The 18474-nt window shown below is 37.0% G+C and overlaps 1 protein-coding gene across 1 annotated transcript; it reads right to left on the reverse strand.

Moving 5' to 3' along the window:
• Positions 1-3670: 3670 nt before the first annotated feature.
• On the reverse strand, positions 3671-17606 carry LOC149066108 (protein max-like). The gene is made up of 4 exons (XM_089253141.1): positions 17399-17606; positions 11282-11389; positions 8558-8681; positions 3671-4985 (listed from the first exon to the last, which is right to left on the reverse strand). The coding sequence occupies exons 1-4, from the start codon at positions 17435-17437 to the stop codon at positions 4792-4794; spliced, it is 465 nt and encodes a 154-aa protein (XP_089109267.1). The 5' UTR covers positions 17438-17606; the 3' UTR covers positions 3671-4791.
• Between the last annotated feature and the right edge of the window lie 868 nt (positions 17607-18474).

An 18474-nucleotide genomic window follows, 5' to 3' on the forward strand; every position in this document is an offset into this window, starting at 1 on the left:
TTCAAAGTCAACCTCACTTTGCACCTAGGTTGTAATATACATACAAACATTCACATAAATACGGAAAAAACGTTATATAATTGCCAATGAAAAATTTTATACCATAATATAGTCCTCCAAGCACGAGATTATCTACATTGGGTCATGTCCCGTCGCGTTGAATGGATCCATTTTAATCTATTTCTAGAAGAAGCCAAAAGCTCAGTAACTGATGAGAGATTTTCTATGTGCAATAATTTTACCTAAAAGAATAGAACTGTTTGACAAGATGTAGCCAAGTTTTACTTCATGCTTGGAAGACAAAACATCATTTTCCCTCAGCAAATTCAGAAAATCCCTTCCTGGATTTACACGAGCTGTACTTGGGTATGCCATGACCTCCTAGGCTATTTAGGTTGTATTCAGGCATATTGAATGTACCTAAGGCATGGAGAAATTCAAAATCATTTAAGTTGTCTTCTCTAATTTATGTATTCCATAGCACACCCATATTTTACTCATTTAGGCTATTTCTATTTCCTATTCCAGGCAACAGATAGCAGAACTGCATGTTAATTATGCTGCTATGTTTCAAATATTTATTGGAAATAGAGCATATAAAAATTAGCTAAAAAAACATATTCCCTGACCATCAAACCCATGAAGGGGGTTAACTGTGATACAGAGGAAACTATTTACATATTAGTAAAACAAATGTACATGAATTAAACAAAAGAATGATTACATCATAGATAATCAAGCATAGCTAAAACATAGGGAATTATTTCATATTTCTATAATTTACATTGATTTAATCAGCGTTCAAAGCGCTCTTAAACTTTACAAACATTTTATCTGAAAAATCACATAAATAAATATTTTCCAATTTTGTCGATGTCACTGACCCTTTGTGGTGCTGATTAATGCTCTGCGAACACCCCTCCCATAGCGTTGGAAAGTCATTTTCGAGCCCTCTCCCATAAAATCCAAAGGTTATTATTTTTATAATTTGCCTATCATAAAAAATTGAATAAATTATACAGCACAGAATGTGTCATTCATGCAATGGTAGTAAATGAAAATGATCCTGCAAACCCCTCACAAAGTACTCAGACTTCTGGACCACAGGTTGAAAAACACTGGCCTAAATTATGCTATTCGAAAAACATTTCAACTTCTTTTGTGCAAGAGCTTACAGAATCCTATTCAAAAATTTTGCATAAATGAGAGTAGCCAATTTTGTACATACAGTCGGCCCCCCGTATTCGTGGGGGTTACGTTCCTGGGGTGACCCCGAATAACCGAAACCATAGTTTTTGTCTTGTATATCTCGTTTATTGAACAGCATGAGAAGACCAGGGTAACGCAGAGGTATAAGGGAATGTAAAAGAGGGTACAGCGATTGTTGGCGATGTTTTCTGGAAGAACATTGCGATTTCTGTTTGCTGTTTCTTCTTCATATCATCAAGTATGTTGGAATATGATGACAAGGCTTCCTCTACCAATATTTCTACATGTGAAGAGCATACCATAGAGGGATCTATGTCATGAAAACAATCTATTGCTGATTTGAACGTGTGAAGCCCTTCCACTATGTTACTCGTGGTGAACTTGTCTTCTACTTCTTTATCTTGATCTTTTTCATCTGGTAACGCTTCAGTTTCAGGAACAGTCAAGTGCATTAATTCCTCCTCTGTCAATACCTCTGAATTGCTATTAGTTAGCTGTTCGACTTCTATATACATACTGTTGAACCCTTCTCCACCTGTTTCACTAAAGTGACAGTGTCTTTTATAGTCTCTTCAGTTGGCTCTGTAGAAATGGTTGTGCTCTTTAGCGCACATTGTGGCCAAAGGTTAATCTAACTCGAGGTGACTATTTCTCTCTTGGGAGCTGCCACGGGTCTAGTGATTACAGTAATGTCATTAGCGAGCCATCCTAAACATGCACAACTCAAATTTTGTAAGCAAAACACATGAATGACAATTTCTGAGTGTTGCAAAATAAAAAATTCCAATAACGGAAAAAAACCGAGAATACGGAGGGTCGACTGTACATGCATTTAACAGGCTTTTTTTCCTGGCCTATCAGCCACAGAAATTGAGCATGCTTAACAAACATTTTTTTGTACTTTGAAAAGAAACTCTAAATCTGGGATACAACTTTTTCAATCTACAGACAGATGCACTGCTTGTGAGCCAAAACCTATCATCCAAATCACATGGTGTTGACCAACAATTTTTTCTTTTTCACAAAACACATTCATATTGTGTTATCCATTCTCTAAAGATATTTGTGTGTACAAATACAAATACAACGCCACAACAGGCAAATTGTCCAACGAGGTGGCTGACTTAAGAACATCATGGATCCCAGAGCCATTTTTTTTTTGGAGGCCCTACCTACTACTGCTATAGATGATACTAATGATATGATGATACTAATTCATTCATTTTTTTGAAAACTTCTTTGACAATTTTTTATGATAAATTTGAGAATGGTAAAATCTTATTTTCTAAACAAGAGTATAAGTATAATATAATTGAGAGACAACAATCTAACTTGCAAACCAAAAGTCTGGAATTTACTGATTAGACTATAAACAATATGATTTTATTGGCATATTTCAAGATTTCATAGATCAAACAGGTAGGGGGAAGTTTCAATTTTTATAACAAAAAAAAAATGCTGTGCATAACATTACTCTTAAAAATATCAATACAGGAGACTCATTATTTCTGCACACATCAAACCAGAATTATGCCGAATTACAAAAATTGTTGGATTACCAGAAGCCAGTTGGGAAGAATCCCATTTAAATAATGTAAGTTTTTGTGCATAGACAAGCACTGGACTCGACTTTTGCATAGGAAAGTGAGAGCATTTTCCCAGGACACCATATTCATTGACTAATAAAACATCTTTGACATTAGTAGCAGGGGGCCCCATAAGTTCTGCTCTCCCCCCCCCCCCCCCCGATATCAAAGTTGGAACCTGTGGACTACACAGTAATATATTTCCCTCTTCCACGTGCACTATTCAAACATGAATGAGACTAGTATCAAACATGCAGCTTCGATGCTATATCCATCAGAAGGGATTTTGGCAATCCTCTTTGCCCAATCCTCTTAACCACAATGTGAGGAAATGGGTGACGCAGATGAGTCACATAATTATGCTTCCCCCACCCTACCAGTTTAATTCCTCCTTAAATACATTTCTGGCTACAGCCTTATGCAGCTCAGTTAATGCCAACCTCAGGGTGCTCTTCTCATTGATGAAGATAGGAAAAACGAGCGTGGACAGGCAAACCTAACAATTTTTACCGGGGGGGGGGGGGGGAGACAAAAATCATGTTTGGCAATTCTCCCCCCATTGCAGAATTTGATGATTTTATAAAGGTATTTTTGCTCCTCCTTAAAATCTGTCATTGCCTCCTTTGTCCCCCACCTCTAGTTCCTGGGGTGGGGGCATCCCACTAGTTACTCAGCAAAAAAGTAAAATAGTTTTATGCATTAATTATCATTCTATAGGAAATGAAGCCACATGCTTGAAAAATCTCACACATTCCTCTTGTACAAAAACCACTGCCATGTTCTGTTTATTCTGAGAAATACAGTGTTATTCAAAATTACAAACTCGCCATTGAAACCTAATTTTATAGTAATATAGTGGTTTTCTTCATTTAAGGAGTGGATACAAGTTTGGTGTCTCATAATTTGTTGAATTTTTCAGACATGCCTCATTAACTGACCAAGGGAAAAGGCACGAGAATTATCGATAGCATGAAAAAAAAATTACTTAAAAAAAAATAGTCAAAACTTCAAAAGAGCATGAGAAAAAACACAAAGGTGGCTAAAGCTCATTAATGTGACATGCAGTAAAATATGTGAAATGAAATGTAAGACGTAACATGAAGTGGTGTGAATTTCACACTGTTTTAAATACTTCAGATGATTCTGGTTGTATGCAAGTTCAAAATGAGAGGTAGAAAGCAGAACTTTGTGAAAATATTTCCAACACCACAATGTCACCACACATGAAAAAATACAGTACAATAGCAACAACAAACTCATTCCTCCCCCTCCCACAAGAGCTTTTTGTACTTGCATTGCTGTTGATATATAAAATCATTGACTAAATGAACATGATTCCCGTCTGTTCCTCAAAAATCAAGCTATGTTGTACTCCAAGGCTTGACAAATTACCAGCAAAACATCTTACAAGCCAAGCATTCTTTTTTTTTTTTGCAAGAAAATTGTTCAAAATGTTCATTTTTTTCTACTTTTCTGGGAATTGGTAACCCCCTTTTCCATGTTTGGGTACATTGATATAAATTCTGAAACATTTTTGTCTTCAGACAAAAATTTAGTGATCACACAACAGAAATTCCAGGGGCCAGTACCAATTATTTTGGCAATGGGATTCGTCAGGCCCTGCAGTACACACAAATGAAATGTCTATCTTTCCCCCATACATATATGTATATATACAGATTTACACAATGAATTATATATTACACTAAAATTATGTAATTCATTCGAACAGAGAGAAAAATTCTGCACATACATACAAAATGGTATGTGCTGCTTTCATTCTAATGAATGGAACTATGATGATGGCGGTCTGAAATTCATAATAAATGTGACAAGATTTCACAAAAAGATGTCAAAGTATGGATGTTTGATGATTTAAAAATGAATTTTAAATCTACATTATTTACACGTAATTGGTATAATAGAAAAGAAAATCATGTAAAAGCGCTTTTTGTTTATGAAATGCGTAAGTGATAATAAATAATAAAAAAGCTATTCAAGTACGCATCGGGGTATCTGCTGGGCCTGTTTTGAGTTTTTTTCGTTGGCTTTTTTTCATTTGTTCTGTATCAGAGCTTTCGGATTCCGAGGTTCCATCAAATGCAGATTCGCTTTTTACTCCATAATGGGAGGCTTCCAAGACGGCCGCAGCATAATTTCCTGTAGCTTTTGCTTTTTCTAAGCTTCGAACTGAAAGAAAAAAAATGTATTGAAGTTTAGGAAGAAATAAAAAGTTTTTATAATGAGTTGGCCATTAACTTACATAGTGAAACTGCACAATTATTCGATACATAGTTATACTTTAGATAACAAATTTTTTGGCTATGATTTTTTTCGCGATATTTCTACCTTGGCTGATGAATACAGATTCGACTAATGTTTTCTTAGATGTGGATTCACTCGTAACTTGACATAGCTATGTAGTGAGCTGAATTTTCGTACCAATCAGTATAAGAATTACTGTTAACGTAGCCCAATTAATTTATATCTGCCTTAGAATCACTTTTCCATTATATATGACATGAATGTCGCTCTCCACTTGTTAATACAAGATATACAGAAGACTGGATGTTGTGAAGATATTTATTATTTGAGATGTTAATTTTTTAAGGAAGGAAAAAACTCATCTCTGCCTCTACCGGGACCCGGGTTCGACTCCCGGTAGAGGCAGAGATGAGTTTTTTCCTTCCTTAAAAAAATTAACATCTCAAATAATAAATATCTTCACAACATCCAGTCTTCTGTATATCTTGTATTTTCCATTATAACCTTATTTTTCTTTCGAAAAGTTTTCGAATCATTTCATGTGAAATAAATGATTTATGTAAAAGAAAAATGCATTAAAAAAAGAACTAGACTCTGTGAGACTCTTTATCATAAAACTGAATGGTCTAGACCAGTGATCGGCACACTCATTAGTCAACAGAGCCAAATATCAACAGTACAACAATTGAAACTTCTTTTGAAATCCAAATTTTTTAAACTTAAACTATATAGGTAGGTACATTGTTATTAACTTAATTAAGATACTCCTAAGCTGGCCTTTGATAAAAATGTCCTGAATCTGATTGAGGTACGTTCGCTGAGATCGACCCCTTCCAACTCTCCCATCCACACTCATCTTGTATGCTTGTTTCATCTATCTCCTTTCGTTCTATAGATAACCTAGCCATCTCAACATACCTTTTTCAATCCTCGATACTACATCTTCTTTCACTCCACAACACTCCCTAAAATAAACTTAATAAACTTTACTTAAATTTTATTAACTTATCATTTTACTTGTTGTCTCAGATATCTGACTCCCTGATCTGGGAAATGTGCGGAAGACGGGTTCACTGTAAGCTTGTCCAATGAGATGTTAGCACGTCGTCGATGAAAACCCAAGGCGGACCATCTTGTCAGGCAGAGGGCCCAGGAGCATTGTCTTCGGATGATCGCCCCTGGTGGATTGCTTCAGCAGCAATGGCCGATTTTGGATGCAGATGGAGAGAGGGGCGGAGACCCAGGAGCATCATCTTCAGAGGTGTGGCCTCTCGTGGACAGGGCCGTCTTAAGAGCATCATGGGCCCCCGGGCCAAGTGATTTTTCTGAGGCCTTACCAGGCAAATTCTCGAAAATTTTAACCTGATTTCATTTTTGTGAGGCCCCTTTTCTGTTGAGGCCCCCGGGCCGTGCCCGGGTGGGCCCATGCCTTAAGACGACACTGCTCGTGGATGGCTCCTAGCAGTGTTGACCGATGTTGGATGAAGAGAGGAGGCTTTGGGAGAGCCGTCATGAGAGGTGGTGGCTCAGGAGCATAGTCTTCTATGATCTGGCAGGGTAATTGACGTTTCTTAGTATGGAAAACACTGCATGCCTCCCATGTTCTGAGAGGATACTCGTCTTTTGCGTCCCTCTACCCCCAGTACCTTAGGGAAAAAAGCCTCATTTTAGAAAAAATTTTCCAGAACTTCCCAGTTTCGACCGACATGTTTGGTTGCGGAAGCGTCACGTGACAATAGCGTCAAGTTTTCACTCTTTTTTTTCGGTAAAAGCCCGTGAAAAAGATGACTCACTTAGGAGGAGAGGGGAAGGGAGCGAGAACGAAATGGCCAAAATGCGTGCCTAAACATGATTTTCCAAAAACCTGGAATTTTAGTGCGCCCGCATGTGGTATTTTGTGGAAGAGCCACACTCAAGGGGCCATTGAGCCGCATGTGGTATTTTGTGGAAGAGCCACACTCAAGGGGCCATTGAGCCGCATGTGGCCAGCAAACCGCGGTTTGCCGATCACTGGTCTAGACCACAAATGCACGATCTCAGACCCGCAAAAGGTGTTCTGTTAGAAAACTATCAATGCCCACAACACAATGAATACATGGGCTGACCATATTTTCTTAATAAAAATATGGGAAATCAGGATCCACATGTCTCAAATTATCACCAAAACAATTGTCAAATGCAAGTAAAGGTGCCAATTAAAAAATTTTCAAATTTAAATAAAATCTCCAATCACAGCAAAAAAAACTATCAAAGGCAAGTAAAGTTACCAATTGCAACCAAAGAAATTGTCAAAGGCAATCAAAGGTATCAATTATCGCCAAAATTGCCAATGACAGGAATGTTATTCACAAAAAAAAACCCATATTTTTAACAAATATATAAGATGAATATACAGACTATAATTATAATTAATTATGATAGAAACATAATTATCATAATGTAATTTATAAGTTATGAAAATAATATTAGTCCTTAATTTTGAAAATTAAAGTGTGCTTTGAAAATAAGGGAAAAATGGGACATTTTATATAAAAAGATGGGACAGCCAAAATTTAAAAAAAATGTATGTGGCTGGAAAAAAACAAAATTTAAATACATAATACAGTATGCATGTTGTATTTATCAAAGTACTGAATATAGCCACAAAGCCTACATTTATTTTCTACAACATGCAGCAAAATAATTAAAAATCATTGTACATTTCCTGGAACTTCATGAACACAAAACTTTCCATTTCAATTAACGACAAGGAATGATTTTCTGTATTTTTTCATGCCTCTCAAAAAAATTTTTTTTAGTGTGTTGATATAGAGCTTGCAACATTTTTGGTGTTCAGCATCTGAATTTCTTCTTCATCCGATAATGACGTCATTTCCCATTCAGATTTATAATGAAAAATAATGTAATCTTCAGTTAGATTTTCTCCACATTCTTGACTTCTGTCGACAATAGCGAAATCATTTTTTCTTTCAGATTCAATCTCTCTAAAATTCCTTTTATCATTTCTTCTTCATCATAACTTTCATCACATCCACTGGCTGAACATCAAAACAGTCAACTATGAAAGCTATTTTTAATTTTGTTTTCTCTTAAACGGCATTCCATGTAAGGACTGTTACTAGCATAAACACCATTTAAGCAACTACATCAAAAACATAATGCTGACCTGATATAATACAGCACAAAATTTTAAAATAATTTTATTTTCTCTAAGCTGTGATCCACTTTTACACTCAAACTAAATTCAATGGATGGTGTTATCAGGGTGATCTCAGTGGAAGTCATCATGGAGTTTCCCCAGAAAAGTGGTACTCTGGGGCACCCTACCTTGACTAAAGGCACTACTAACCAATTTACATACTGTTCTTAAAAATTATACCACCATATCTCACTAACATTGAGGCCCAAGCATTAATACAGCCCATATGACAAAAAAACCAAAAAAATAAAAAGAAGTATATAATCAGTTCAGCCAATAAGATTGAAAACACACATACTTTGATCCTCGAGCATTTTATTTTGTCTTCTCAAGTCCTCGATATCCTGCTGATGAGCTGAATTTTTCCGTCGCATTTGCTGGATGTATTCAGCCGCCCGCTTTAGTATTTGAGCCCTGGAGGCCTTGAGAGTGAAAAATTTGCAAAGATGATTACAGCAGCATAAAACACCCATGCACATAAAACAAGAAAGGTTCACGTATTTTCAAAAATGGAAAACAATATGAACACATCAATTTTTTTTCCCCCAAGATCACTGTTAGTTAGGAGAACACAATGATTCACAGTACCAAAAGCTTTGCTGATATCTAAAAATAATGATACAACTTTACAATTGAGGAACTTATTTTAAAAAAAACATTTCCACTTCTGTTAAATCTACAGTAGAAGTAAAAAAGTTTTTTTTCTGTGGATGGACTGCTTTACAGAAGTCACAAATAGCCCAACAAGTAGCATGTAGGAATTATAGAATGTTTAAATACTATGCTTTTTGATCAACATTCAAGGGAGTTATCCACATTTGAATTTTGAAAATGTTCTGTTTTGGAAGAAAACTAGTGGAAATGGTACCTTTTGATTAAAATTTGAGTAAGTCAAGTCTAAAAATTAAAAATTTCTATGTCACCTGTTGATTCCAGAAGGTTTTAACCAGCCCAAAAAGGTAGCCCCATTGCCGTCTCATCATTAACATAAGGGGCCGTTTAAGTATTACATCATCATCGATGGGGGGGGGGGGGGGTATCCGATTTGCTGACTTTGTTGACAAGGGGGGAGGGGGGGTTTGGATAATGCTTACATCATCAAGCACCCTTTATGAAAATATGAGTTAGGATTCAGAGGGGCAGAGCTGATGACGAAATTTTGCTGACAAGGGGGGGGGGGGTCAGCTTTTTGCTGACAAGGGGAGGGGTCAAAAATGACTAAAAATTTGCTTATGTAATACTTGAACGGCCCCTAAGATACGCGATCATTCTACAATGATACCTCCCATAACAGATGCTCCCGTTAGTGGACACATTCACTGACGGTCACAGTTTTATATAAATTACATAAACAGGATTTAATGTATCTTACTATCCATTAACCCCTTAAGCCTGAGCCTGAACAATTGTGCAGGTGAGATACAAAAAGAATTCCATGCTTCCAAAAAAATTTCCCTGTCTTAAAGGGTTAGCGGACACTCCTCGTTAGTGGAAAAAATTTCCAGTTCCATGGGTGTCCATTATCAAGAGATGAAAAATACCAAAGTATATGAAAAAGGTGGATATATTATGTTTTGATAGGAATGACTAACTTTACATTATAAGTTCTACCAAAAATATTCCCGTTTGTATAATTCTGGTTGCTTAATCTGACAGAGATAATCCCAAAAAATTTGTAACTTGTTAAAAAGTAAGTGCATTTCAGAAAAAAGTAGAAATGTTGTCTTGAAAATAAGCTCCTCAATTATTATTATCTGCTATACATTTGAAGAAAAATTAACAAGAGCATCCTCTCTATACTTTTCACCCTTCTCAATCCAAACTGATTCTCACTAAAAAAATTAATGCTGTCAAGAAATTTAATTATTCTGGATTTAATTATTTTGTCTATGGCCTTTGAGAAGACAGAAAGTAAAGAAATCGGTCTGTAATTATTAACATGCTTTTTGTTCTTTTTTGTGTATTGGAGATCACAAGTTTCAGACGCTATGGAAATTCATCTGTGATAAAACTTAAATTAAAAATAAATGATAAAACATCATTTACATAATATGTAAATGTTATGCAATCAATTTTGTCAAATCCTGACGATTTTTTGGAATATAAGGAATTTGTAACACTCAATACTTCATGACCATGCATAGGGTATAGGACTATATAAAAAGATTAAAAAAAAAATTTAAATTTGAACTATTGAATGAAGTACAATTACTAAGAAGATAATTATTTGTACAAAAATTAAAAGAAAAAAAGAAAGCATTCCTCTTTGATAGAAGCTTCATTGCTCAGTGGGGTTCTAATGTGTACTGATTATTGAAGTGAAACCTCTGTAAGAGTGAACGTTTGTTATGGAAAAGAAACTATCACAAAAAGTGTATATATATAACACTTTCTTTTTCCTCAAAACCCATTCCACAGGATAACTGATTGTGTGATAAAGTGCAGAGAAGCAGATGGGTGGTGGTGGGATGTCAATATACATTCCGCTATGTAAGATAATAAAGTGGGGGGTTTGGACTGTTTGTGTCAGACAAAGACAATTTATTACCGCTCCCTAACCCCTTCCATGACGCGCATCCCCTGGCCACAGGAGAGCATACTTCACAAGCGAATATAAGTTTTGTGATGTCACAGTGCCAGCTCCTAATTGGCTGTGCTGTCATAATGCTGTACATCCAGAGCGCATCACTTTTTTCTTACTCTTCACTCCAGTACTAGACTTCGGTTCCGATAAAAAGCCCCTCCCCCTCTGATTTAGACACTACCATGATTATCGCCAGAAATTTCTAGTGAACAAATCTGCCACACATGGGGCTTACTATCGATTATTATAGCATTCAACTGAATTTAAAATTTCTAAATTCAATTTTAAATAATTAAAATTAAATTCAATTGCGGTGCATCCAGTTATGTCAAACCTAGAAGTTTCACTTATATTATATATGGCATAAGATTCTCACGCAGATTTTTCATTCTATTGTGATACCCATTCATTTGAAAAATATAATAATAATTTCCTTACCTTCTCTCCAGCCATGCATGGGAGAGCATCTCTCAAACTACTGAAGCTGTCTTTAATATGATCCCGACGTTTTCTCTCCAGGGCATTGTGATGTGCTCTTTTGTCTGCCTGTGGATATAAATGCTATATTGTAAAAACAGGGTCATAGGGTGTGGAATTTGCAGCACATTTCAGGGACTGACAGTTGCATTAAATGCCTGTGACGGGTACGGGAGAGAAAAAAAAATTAGTGCCTCAAAGTATGTTTCCTATGTCCAGAATAGTTAGCTTCAGTACTAGCAGCATAGGCGACAGTTCCCAGACTCAAAAAATCTTCACATTTTCTAGCAGCAAAACATTTTGCTGCCAAAGAAAATGTGCCATACAAATAAAAGAGAAAATTGAGGATTTTTCAAAAGTGATCATTTGACCTATTTTTCCCAGGACATTCCCATATTTTGCTGTACTTTTGGCCCTCCCGACTTTTTCTAAAAAAATTGTCCTGTTTCTTCCTGTGTTTTCAGCGAAGTCTATTTGCATTTTTATTCTTTATTGAAATCAAGCTGATTATTATAACCATGACTATTCATCTCACATATTTACCAAGTTAGATTTTTTTCTACATGGAATTAATTTTAATCTAGTGATTTGCAGTAGCACTTTATTTCCCGCCACTGGAGATTTTTCTGCAGATTTTAGCAATTGGAAATTTTGCTTAGTTTTGGTATCATATTTGGTAAGAATCTGTAATTTCCCCCATTTTTTTTTTGAAACAACATGGGCACAGAGATTGCAAGAACAAAGGGGTTTTCTAAAGGGATTTTTAATTTTTGTGAAGCACAATTTCAGAATTTTTAGGGATTTTTCTATAAAAAGACGAAAAATTAGAAGAATTTAGTTTCAAAAATTAACAAACATGAGCTCGGCTAACAAGCAGAGGTTATATATGCGGGGGAGAAGAAAGAAATGAATTTGAGGAATGAGTGATCAAGAAAATGATACAAGAATAGGAGAAGAGTGGCAAAACCGTAAATCCACATCTGGGAAATGACCCTGATTTCCAAATGGGCAAGTGGAATCCCATCATTTAGTCAGCCCCAAAATTTTTACAAGAAAAAAGTTCACTGATTAACCAAAGACCTTTGGCCCTATTCACAGGTGCCCCTTCCCCCAACGTCAAAATTGGGCAAAGATTGGGCATGTGTTCTATTCGCCCTTCGCTTTGTGTGGGTGCTCAAGCACCATCATAATTAGTTTCTGAAATCAATACCTCCCACCTAAAGCTCAGGCCGAACACCCATGTGTCTGAAGCGATTCCGATATGCATTTCGGGCAAGAAACTATAATTAATTTTACAGGTATCATGCAGACCTCTGTCAAAAACTATTTTTTTTACTGACTGGAGAATGCTCATCCATGAAAAAAATTAAAAAATTCATGAGCAAAGAATGCACTATGAGGAACTGGGCTTTGACATATTGCTCAATAAATTTCAGTGATGACGAACACCATAACGAAACATGAAGGTCCCTACACACTACTCTGACGTAACATAGGGCCCCATCATGTCAATCTGTAGTGTGTAGCAGCCTTAAGGTTATGGTGATAATAACGATGCTTGTGACAGAAATGAAAATGGTGCCATAATAGATAAGTATAGTGCATTGGCTTGAAAAATTTTAAAAGAACCAAAGTGCGAAGGTAATCAGTTGACAAAAAATAATCGTCAAATTTGTTGCGACCCTGCTTAAGGAATCTTAGCCAAAAGGGTGACCTAGAGCATGTGCAAGCACATGAATTATCAGAAGAGTGGCCTGGAAAGTATTTGAGCATGGAACTGACCAAAAGAGTTACTTAGAGTGTGTACAATCATAGAAGTAACATAGAGAGAAAGGGATCAGGTCAATGAGCAACCAATGAGTGATCTAGAGAGTGTGTACGTGAATGGTCAAAACAATGTACAAGCATGTGAATGAACAAATGAGTGACCTAAAGAATGAGTAAGCATTTGAGTGGCACAGAGTATGCAAGTATGTGAGTGACCAAAACGGTGATTAAAGCCCTGTTTACAGTGCAATAAAATATCCCAGGAAGTTACATGTAACAGGGATTTTTGCTACAACCCGTTTACACCCCTAGTTTATATGCCAGTATTCCCCTCTTCTTTCCGGAAGTCGTCACTAGTTATGTGGGTTGAACGGAAGTGTTTGGTTCAAGATGGCTGAAGAAGGAGCTTACAGTGGTTTTTGCGGCACAAAGGATAATGGGAGAGGAGGCCAGAGTCACCCACCATTATTTCGCAACAAAGATGGGACTCTATTTACAGATCTTCGTCCCTCATTTTTTTCCCCATGAGCAAAAGAAGCTGCTATGCAGGTAATAATTACCAAAGCAACCCCCAATCTTGCACATGTAAACAGGGCTTTAGAAACAATGGCATATTTACAGGAGGGAGGGCAAAGCAGGTTACATATAGCATAGGGCAGCAAATCTGATGAATGAGTGTTCAAGAAAATTGAAACTGGAATGAGAGAAAAGCAGCTAAATTTGTGTAGCCTACAGGGAGTAAAACTGTAAATCTCGCTCTGAGTAAAGGCTCTTATTTCCACATGGGCCCCATTATACTGTGCCATCTTGACACATGGGCCCACCCGAGCATAGCTTGGGGACCTCAAAAGAAGGGGCCTCACAAAAATGAGAACTGGTTGAAGTTTTTGAGAATTTAAAAGGTAGGGCCTCAGAAAAATCACTTGGAGCGGAGGCCCATGATGCTCTTAAGACGACCCTGCCATTATATTTTTGCCAGGGTTTGACAGTTTCTTCCAAAGCAGGAAAAACCACTTAGAAAAAAGTATTTTTCCTTCGATAACTTATCTTATAAGTTAGAATTTATGCTTTAGATATAGCGAATATAGAGATATGAGGTGAGAATATTCTCCTAAATGTAAAAATTGGGGAATAATCGAGAATATTCATTTTTCTTTTAAATAATTTCAATTTTCTTACTAATTTTGTTTATATTATGAAATATAAATCAGTTTTCATTGCCTGAAACATTTACAACAAAACAAATTTTGGTATAATCCCTCCCCAATGAAAACTTTTAGTTCGAGAATATTCTCCTCGTCATTATGAAAGGTTTAAAAAGTTTGGTTACAAAGATTTTAGAAACCTTTAGATTAAAACCTTAAAACATTATTTAAAATTAGATAAATTTTCAGAAATTAATTCAAAGCAAAGTGCAAAAGTCAAAGTTGATTGACAAAGGAAGCTATTTTTATACAATCACCTCCATTCTAAGATGCAGAACTGTTGTTTTCTTTAATGTACATACACTTAAATTCTGCATCACTCACGGTTCTTTGCAAGTTATGCAATTCAGCTATTTCGGTTTCATTTTCTTGCTTTTAACCTTTAATACTGTGGGCTACAAACTTCAATATTCCCCACCTTCTTGATGGGAAGAGATAGAGGGGGGGGGGGGAAATAGAATATTCTCTCGAAGGACTACTATTATAAATTATCAGAGAATATTCTTATCCTAAAATAGTTTAGAGACGAAATATTATTTACAGAGATTATTTATTATAATGCATGTTATTGCAAATATTCTTGAGAATAATCTTTGGAAGGACTACTATTATAAATAACCGAAGAATATCCTCATCGAGGAAAATATTCTCTGGAAGGACTATTATATAAATAACTTGAGAATAATTCTTATTATTTTCGATAAGAATATTCCCCAGTAATTTGTAAAAATAGTCCTTCCAGAGAATATTTTCAAGGATATTATATATATTTATATTATAAATGACCAGAGAATTATTCTCATCAAAAATAAGAATAATATTCTCAAGTTATTTACAATAGTAGTCCTGCCAGAGAATATTTTCCTGGATAAGAATATTCTTGAGAGTAGCCTATTTTCTTAAAGATTATTCTAGAGAATTTTACATCTCTAAGCAAATGTATATTTTTCATAACATCAAGTAAACTTAATTTCACTAATTTAATTATGTATACAAAATAATAATTGCATCAGCCTTTTGTAGAAATGGGCCAACATCATCTACAGCACAAGGCTTCCGCCCGAAACTTTGACGACACTGAAGAAGTCCATTTTACCTTTAGCCATTGGATATAGCAGGCTGATGCATGTAAAATCTTTAGGCTACCTTTTATTGCAGTATATCCAATGACTATAAATGAAATTGCCTTTTTTAGTAAAGCCACAAGCTTCACGCTGAGGCTTTCTATTATGGATGGTGTTGGTTGGAGTTTTTTCCAAGCGGAGGAAACTAGTTTTCCTTTTAAATTCATATTTACACTATAATGTAAGATACGGCAAATACATTTTTCTTAACATCTCTAGTACATTTAATTAGGTCTATGACAATTTAACAATGCACATGTAAGATCAATTATAAAAATTTTTTGTCAGTCTTTTGACCAGTCATCTAGCTGAAGCTTTTCATTAGACCTGGAAAAATTTCTTCGGAAGTTTGAAATCTATTTACTTGATTCATAGACGAAGATAGACTAGGAAGTCTGGGGGGGCACGATGATGATGATGTCAATTCACATATACATATATACATTAGATCAGTCGACTCCACCTTTGATACTGGGGGGGAGGGGGGCAATGCCAGGGACTCGAGCTATGGGTCACAACCCAGACTTGACTGGCGGCTTCTGAGATGGGTCATACAAATCTACTAACAGCCGGAGGATCCTGAGCTAACCACTAACCAGACTTGCTTGGCAGGGACTTCCGAGATGGGTAGTATAAATTCACTTATAGACAAGAATTCTTGAGCTATGAGTTACGTCCCAAACTGTTGTGCAGGGACTTCCAAGGTGTCCCTGTCTAGTGCATATGCAAGCACACGGAACTAACCAAAATAGTGACTTAGAAAGTGTGTGGTTATAGGACTGACTTTGAGAGCAAGGGATAAGGTCAGTTAGTTAAAAAACAGTGACCTTGAGAGCAAGAGATCAGATTAAAGAGTAACCTTGAGAGCAAGGGATCGGGTCAGTTAGCAACCAAACAGTGACCTTGAACGATCAGGTCAGCGAATGACTAAAGAATGACTTAGAGACAGGGCCGCAACTAGGTGGGGAGGAAAAGGCCTGGCACTGGATCGGAATGGGAGCCGAATTTAATCTTTAACTACTTCTTCTAAGTGCCAGGCATGGGTGGAGATACAGGGGCGTGGGGGACACTGCCCCCACCCCCCAGCGTCAAAAGTGAAGTTCACCACTGATCTAATGTATATATGCATATATGAATTGACATCATCATCATCATGCCCCCCTCCCCAGACTTCCAAATCTATCTCCGCCTATGGTGCCAGGGGGAGCCGAAATTTCGGCTTGTGGCAAAGTATTTAGTTGCAGCCCTGCGTAGAGGATCGGCACCAAGGAATCAGGCCAGTGAATGACTAAATAGTGGCCTAGAGAACAAGGGATCAAGTCATTGAGAAACAACAGAGTGAAACATCAGAAAACGACAGAGTGACTAAGAGAATGTGTGAGTGACCAAGAGAGTATGCAAGTACGTGAGTGACCAAAACAGTGACTAAGAGACTTGATGGCATATTTACAGGACTGGGGACAAAGCGGGTTACATATAGCACAGGGCAGCAAATATGATGAATGAGTGTTCAAGGAAACATAAATAGAATAAGAGAAGGGCAGAAAAATTCATGTAGCATATACCCTACAGAGGGCAAAGACCCTGATTTCCACGAGGGCAAGTGTTGTTCAGGGACCCCCCTAGCATATTTTCACTGATTAACCAAAGGTCTTTCACCCTTTTGCAGGTATGCGGGGGAACCCATGTCACAATCGGGCACTGCACTGCTTGGGCATGTGCCCCGTTTGCCCTTAACTTGCCGTGGGTGCTCGAACACCTTCGTAGATAATTTCGGAGAAATCGCCCACCTCAAGTTTAGTCCGAGCACCCACGGGTCGGAAACACATCCGACGCCCCCGAGTTGGAACATGAATAGAAAAATTCCCGCGAACAATAAAAAAAAAAACCTTCACGACAACGTAATTGAGATGAAACTGGGCGCGCACGTAGTAAACAAACCCAAGAGCAGCCATTTAATTTCGAAATTTTAATTCTCTTACGTCGCTCTCGATGTCGTTGTCTCTGTCATCGTCACTCATCCTTGAATCTTTTCTTGATCGGATCGCGCCTCCCGATCATATACGATGTAATTAGTGGCAACCAAAAAAACAAAAACAACCACAACTGGGAGAAGAAATCAATGAAAATCCGCCATTGGACAACCACGCGGTCAAATGCTTTTTAACAACAACTAGACCACGTGCTTTTGAATTGCCATCTGCAGAAAGGGTAAATGTTGTTTGGCGGGAAATCGTCTGCGTTTTGAATCAGGTTACAAGTCGAACATGTCGTGACCATATAACCCGTATTTTTCAGCCAAGCCTTGCTGCGTGGCATAGGCGGAGATAGACTTGAAAGTCTAGGGCCACAACTACATAGATGCTTCGTCACCTGGAGCAAATGCGCATTTTGCGCCCCCTTGTAATGTTGAAAGAGAGGTTTGAGAATAAAATTTGCGCCCCCTTGTAATGTTGAAAGAGAGGTTTGAGAATAAAATTTGCGCCCCCTGCGGTCCAGCGCCCGGGGCACGAGCAGGGCCGGACTTGGGCAGGTGCGAAAGGTTGCGTCGCACCGGGCCATTAAAAAAAGGGGCCGCAAATAAAATTGAAATTATTTTTTGCCTTGGTAAATAAATAGTATAAATAGTCAACTTGGTATAAATAGTCATGTCATATGTCATAAATAGGCTGACCATATTTCCTCGAGAGGAATACGGAACATTGAGATTCCAAATATGGAAAAATACGGGACATTGCCGATTATTGCCAAAACCGAGCAAAGTTGCCAAATGTTGTTAAAATTACGGTAAAATCACAATGGCGGGAAATGAAACGTTACTGCAAATTGCAGTGGATTAAAATGAATTTCACGAAAAAAACGTTCACCAAGACAAATGTGGGAGATAAGTATTCTCATTTATAGTTGTAATTATCATAATATAGTTTATTAGTTGAAAAATAATTTCAATCTTTGACTTCAATAAAGAATAAAAATTCAAGCAAGCGTCGTGTAAAATACGGGAAAAACCGGGACACTTTTGCGAAAAAGTCGGGACGACCAAAAATACAGAAAATAC

Source organism: Pholcus phalangioides, unplaced genomic scaffold (genome assembly GCF_987345545.1).
Source record: "Pholcus phalangioides strain wild (caught in Gottingen) unplaced genomic scaffold, Ppha-v1.0 ptg000032l_1, whole genome shotgun sequence".
Lineage (NCBI taxonomy): Eukaryota > Metazoa > Arthropoda > Arachnida > Araneae > Pholcidae > Pholcus > Pholcus phalangioides.

Excerpts from the sequence above, each read along its gene's own strand:
- LOC149066108 (XM_089253141.1), bottom strand. The coding sequence starts at position 17,437 with ATGAGTGACGATGACAGAGACAACGACATCGAGAGCGAC. Across the intron at positions 11,390-17,398 it reads ACAACGACATCGAGAGCGAC|GCAGACAAAAGAGCACATCA; the intron begins GTAAGAGAATTA and ends TTATATCCACAG. Across the intron at positions 4,986-8,557 it reads TAAAATGCTCGAGGATCAAA|TTCGAAGCTTAGAAAAAGCA; the intron begins GTATGTGTGTTT and ends TTTTTCTTTCAG.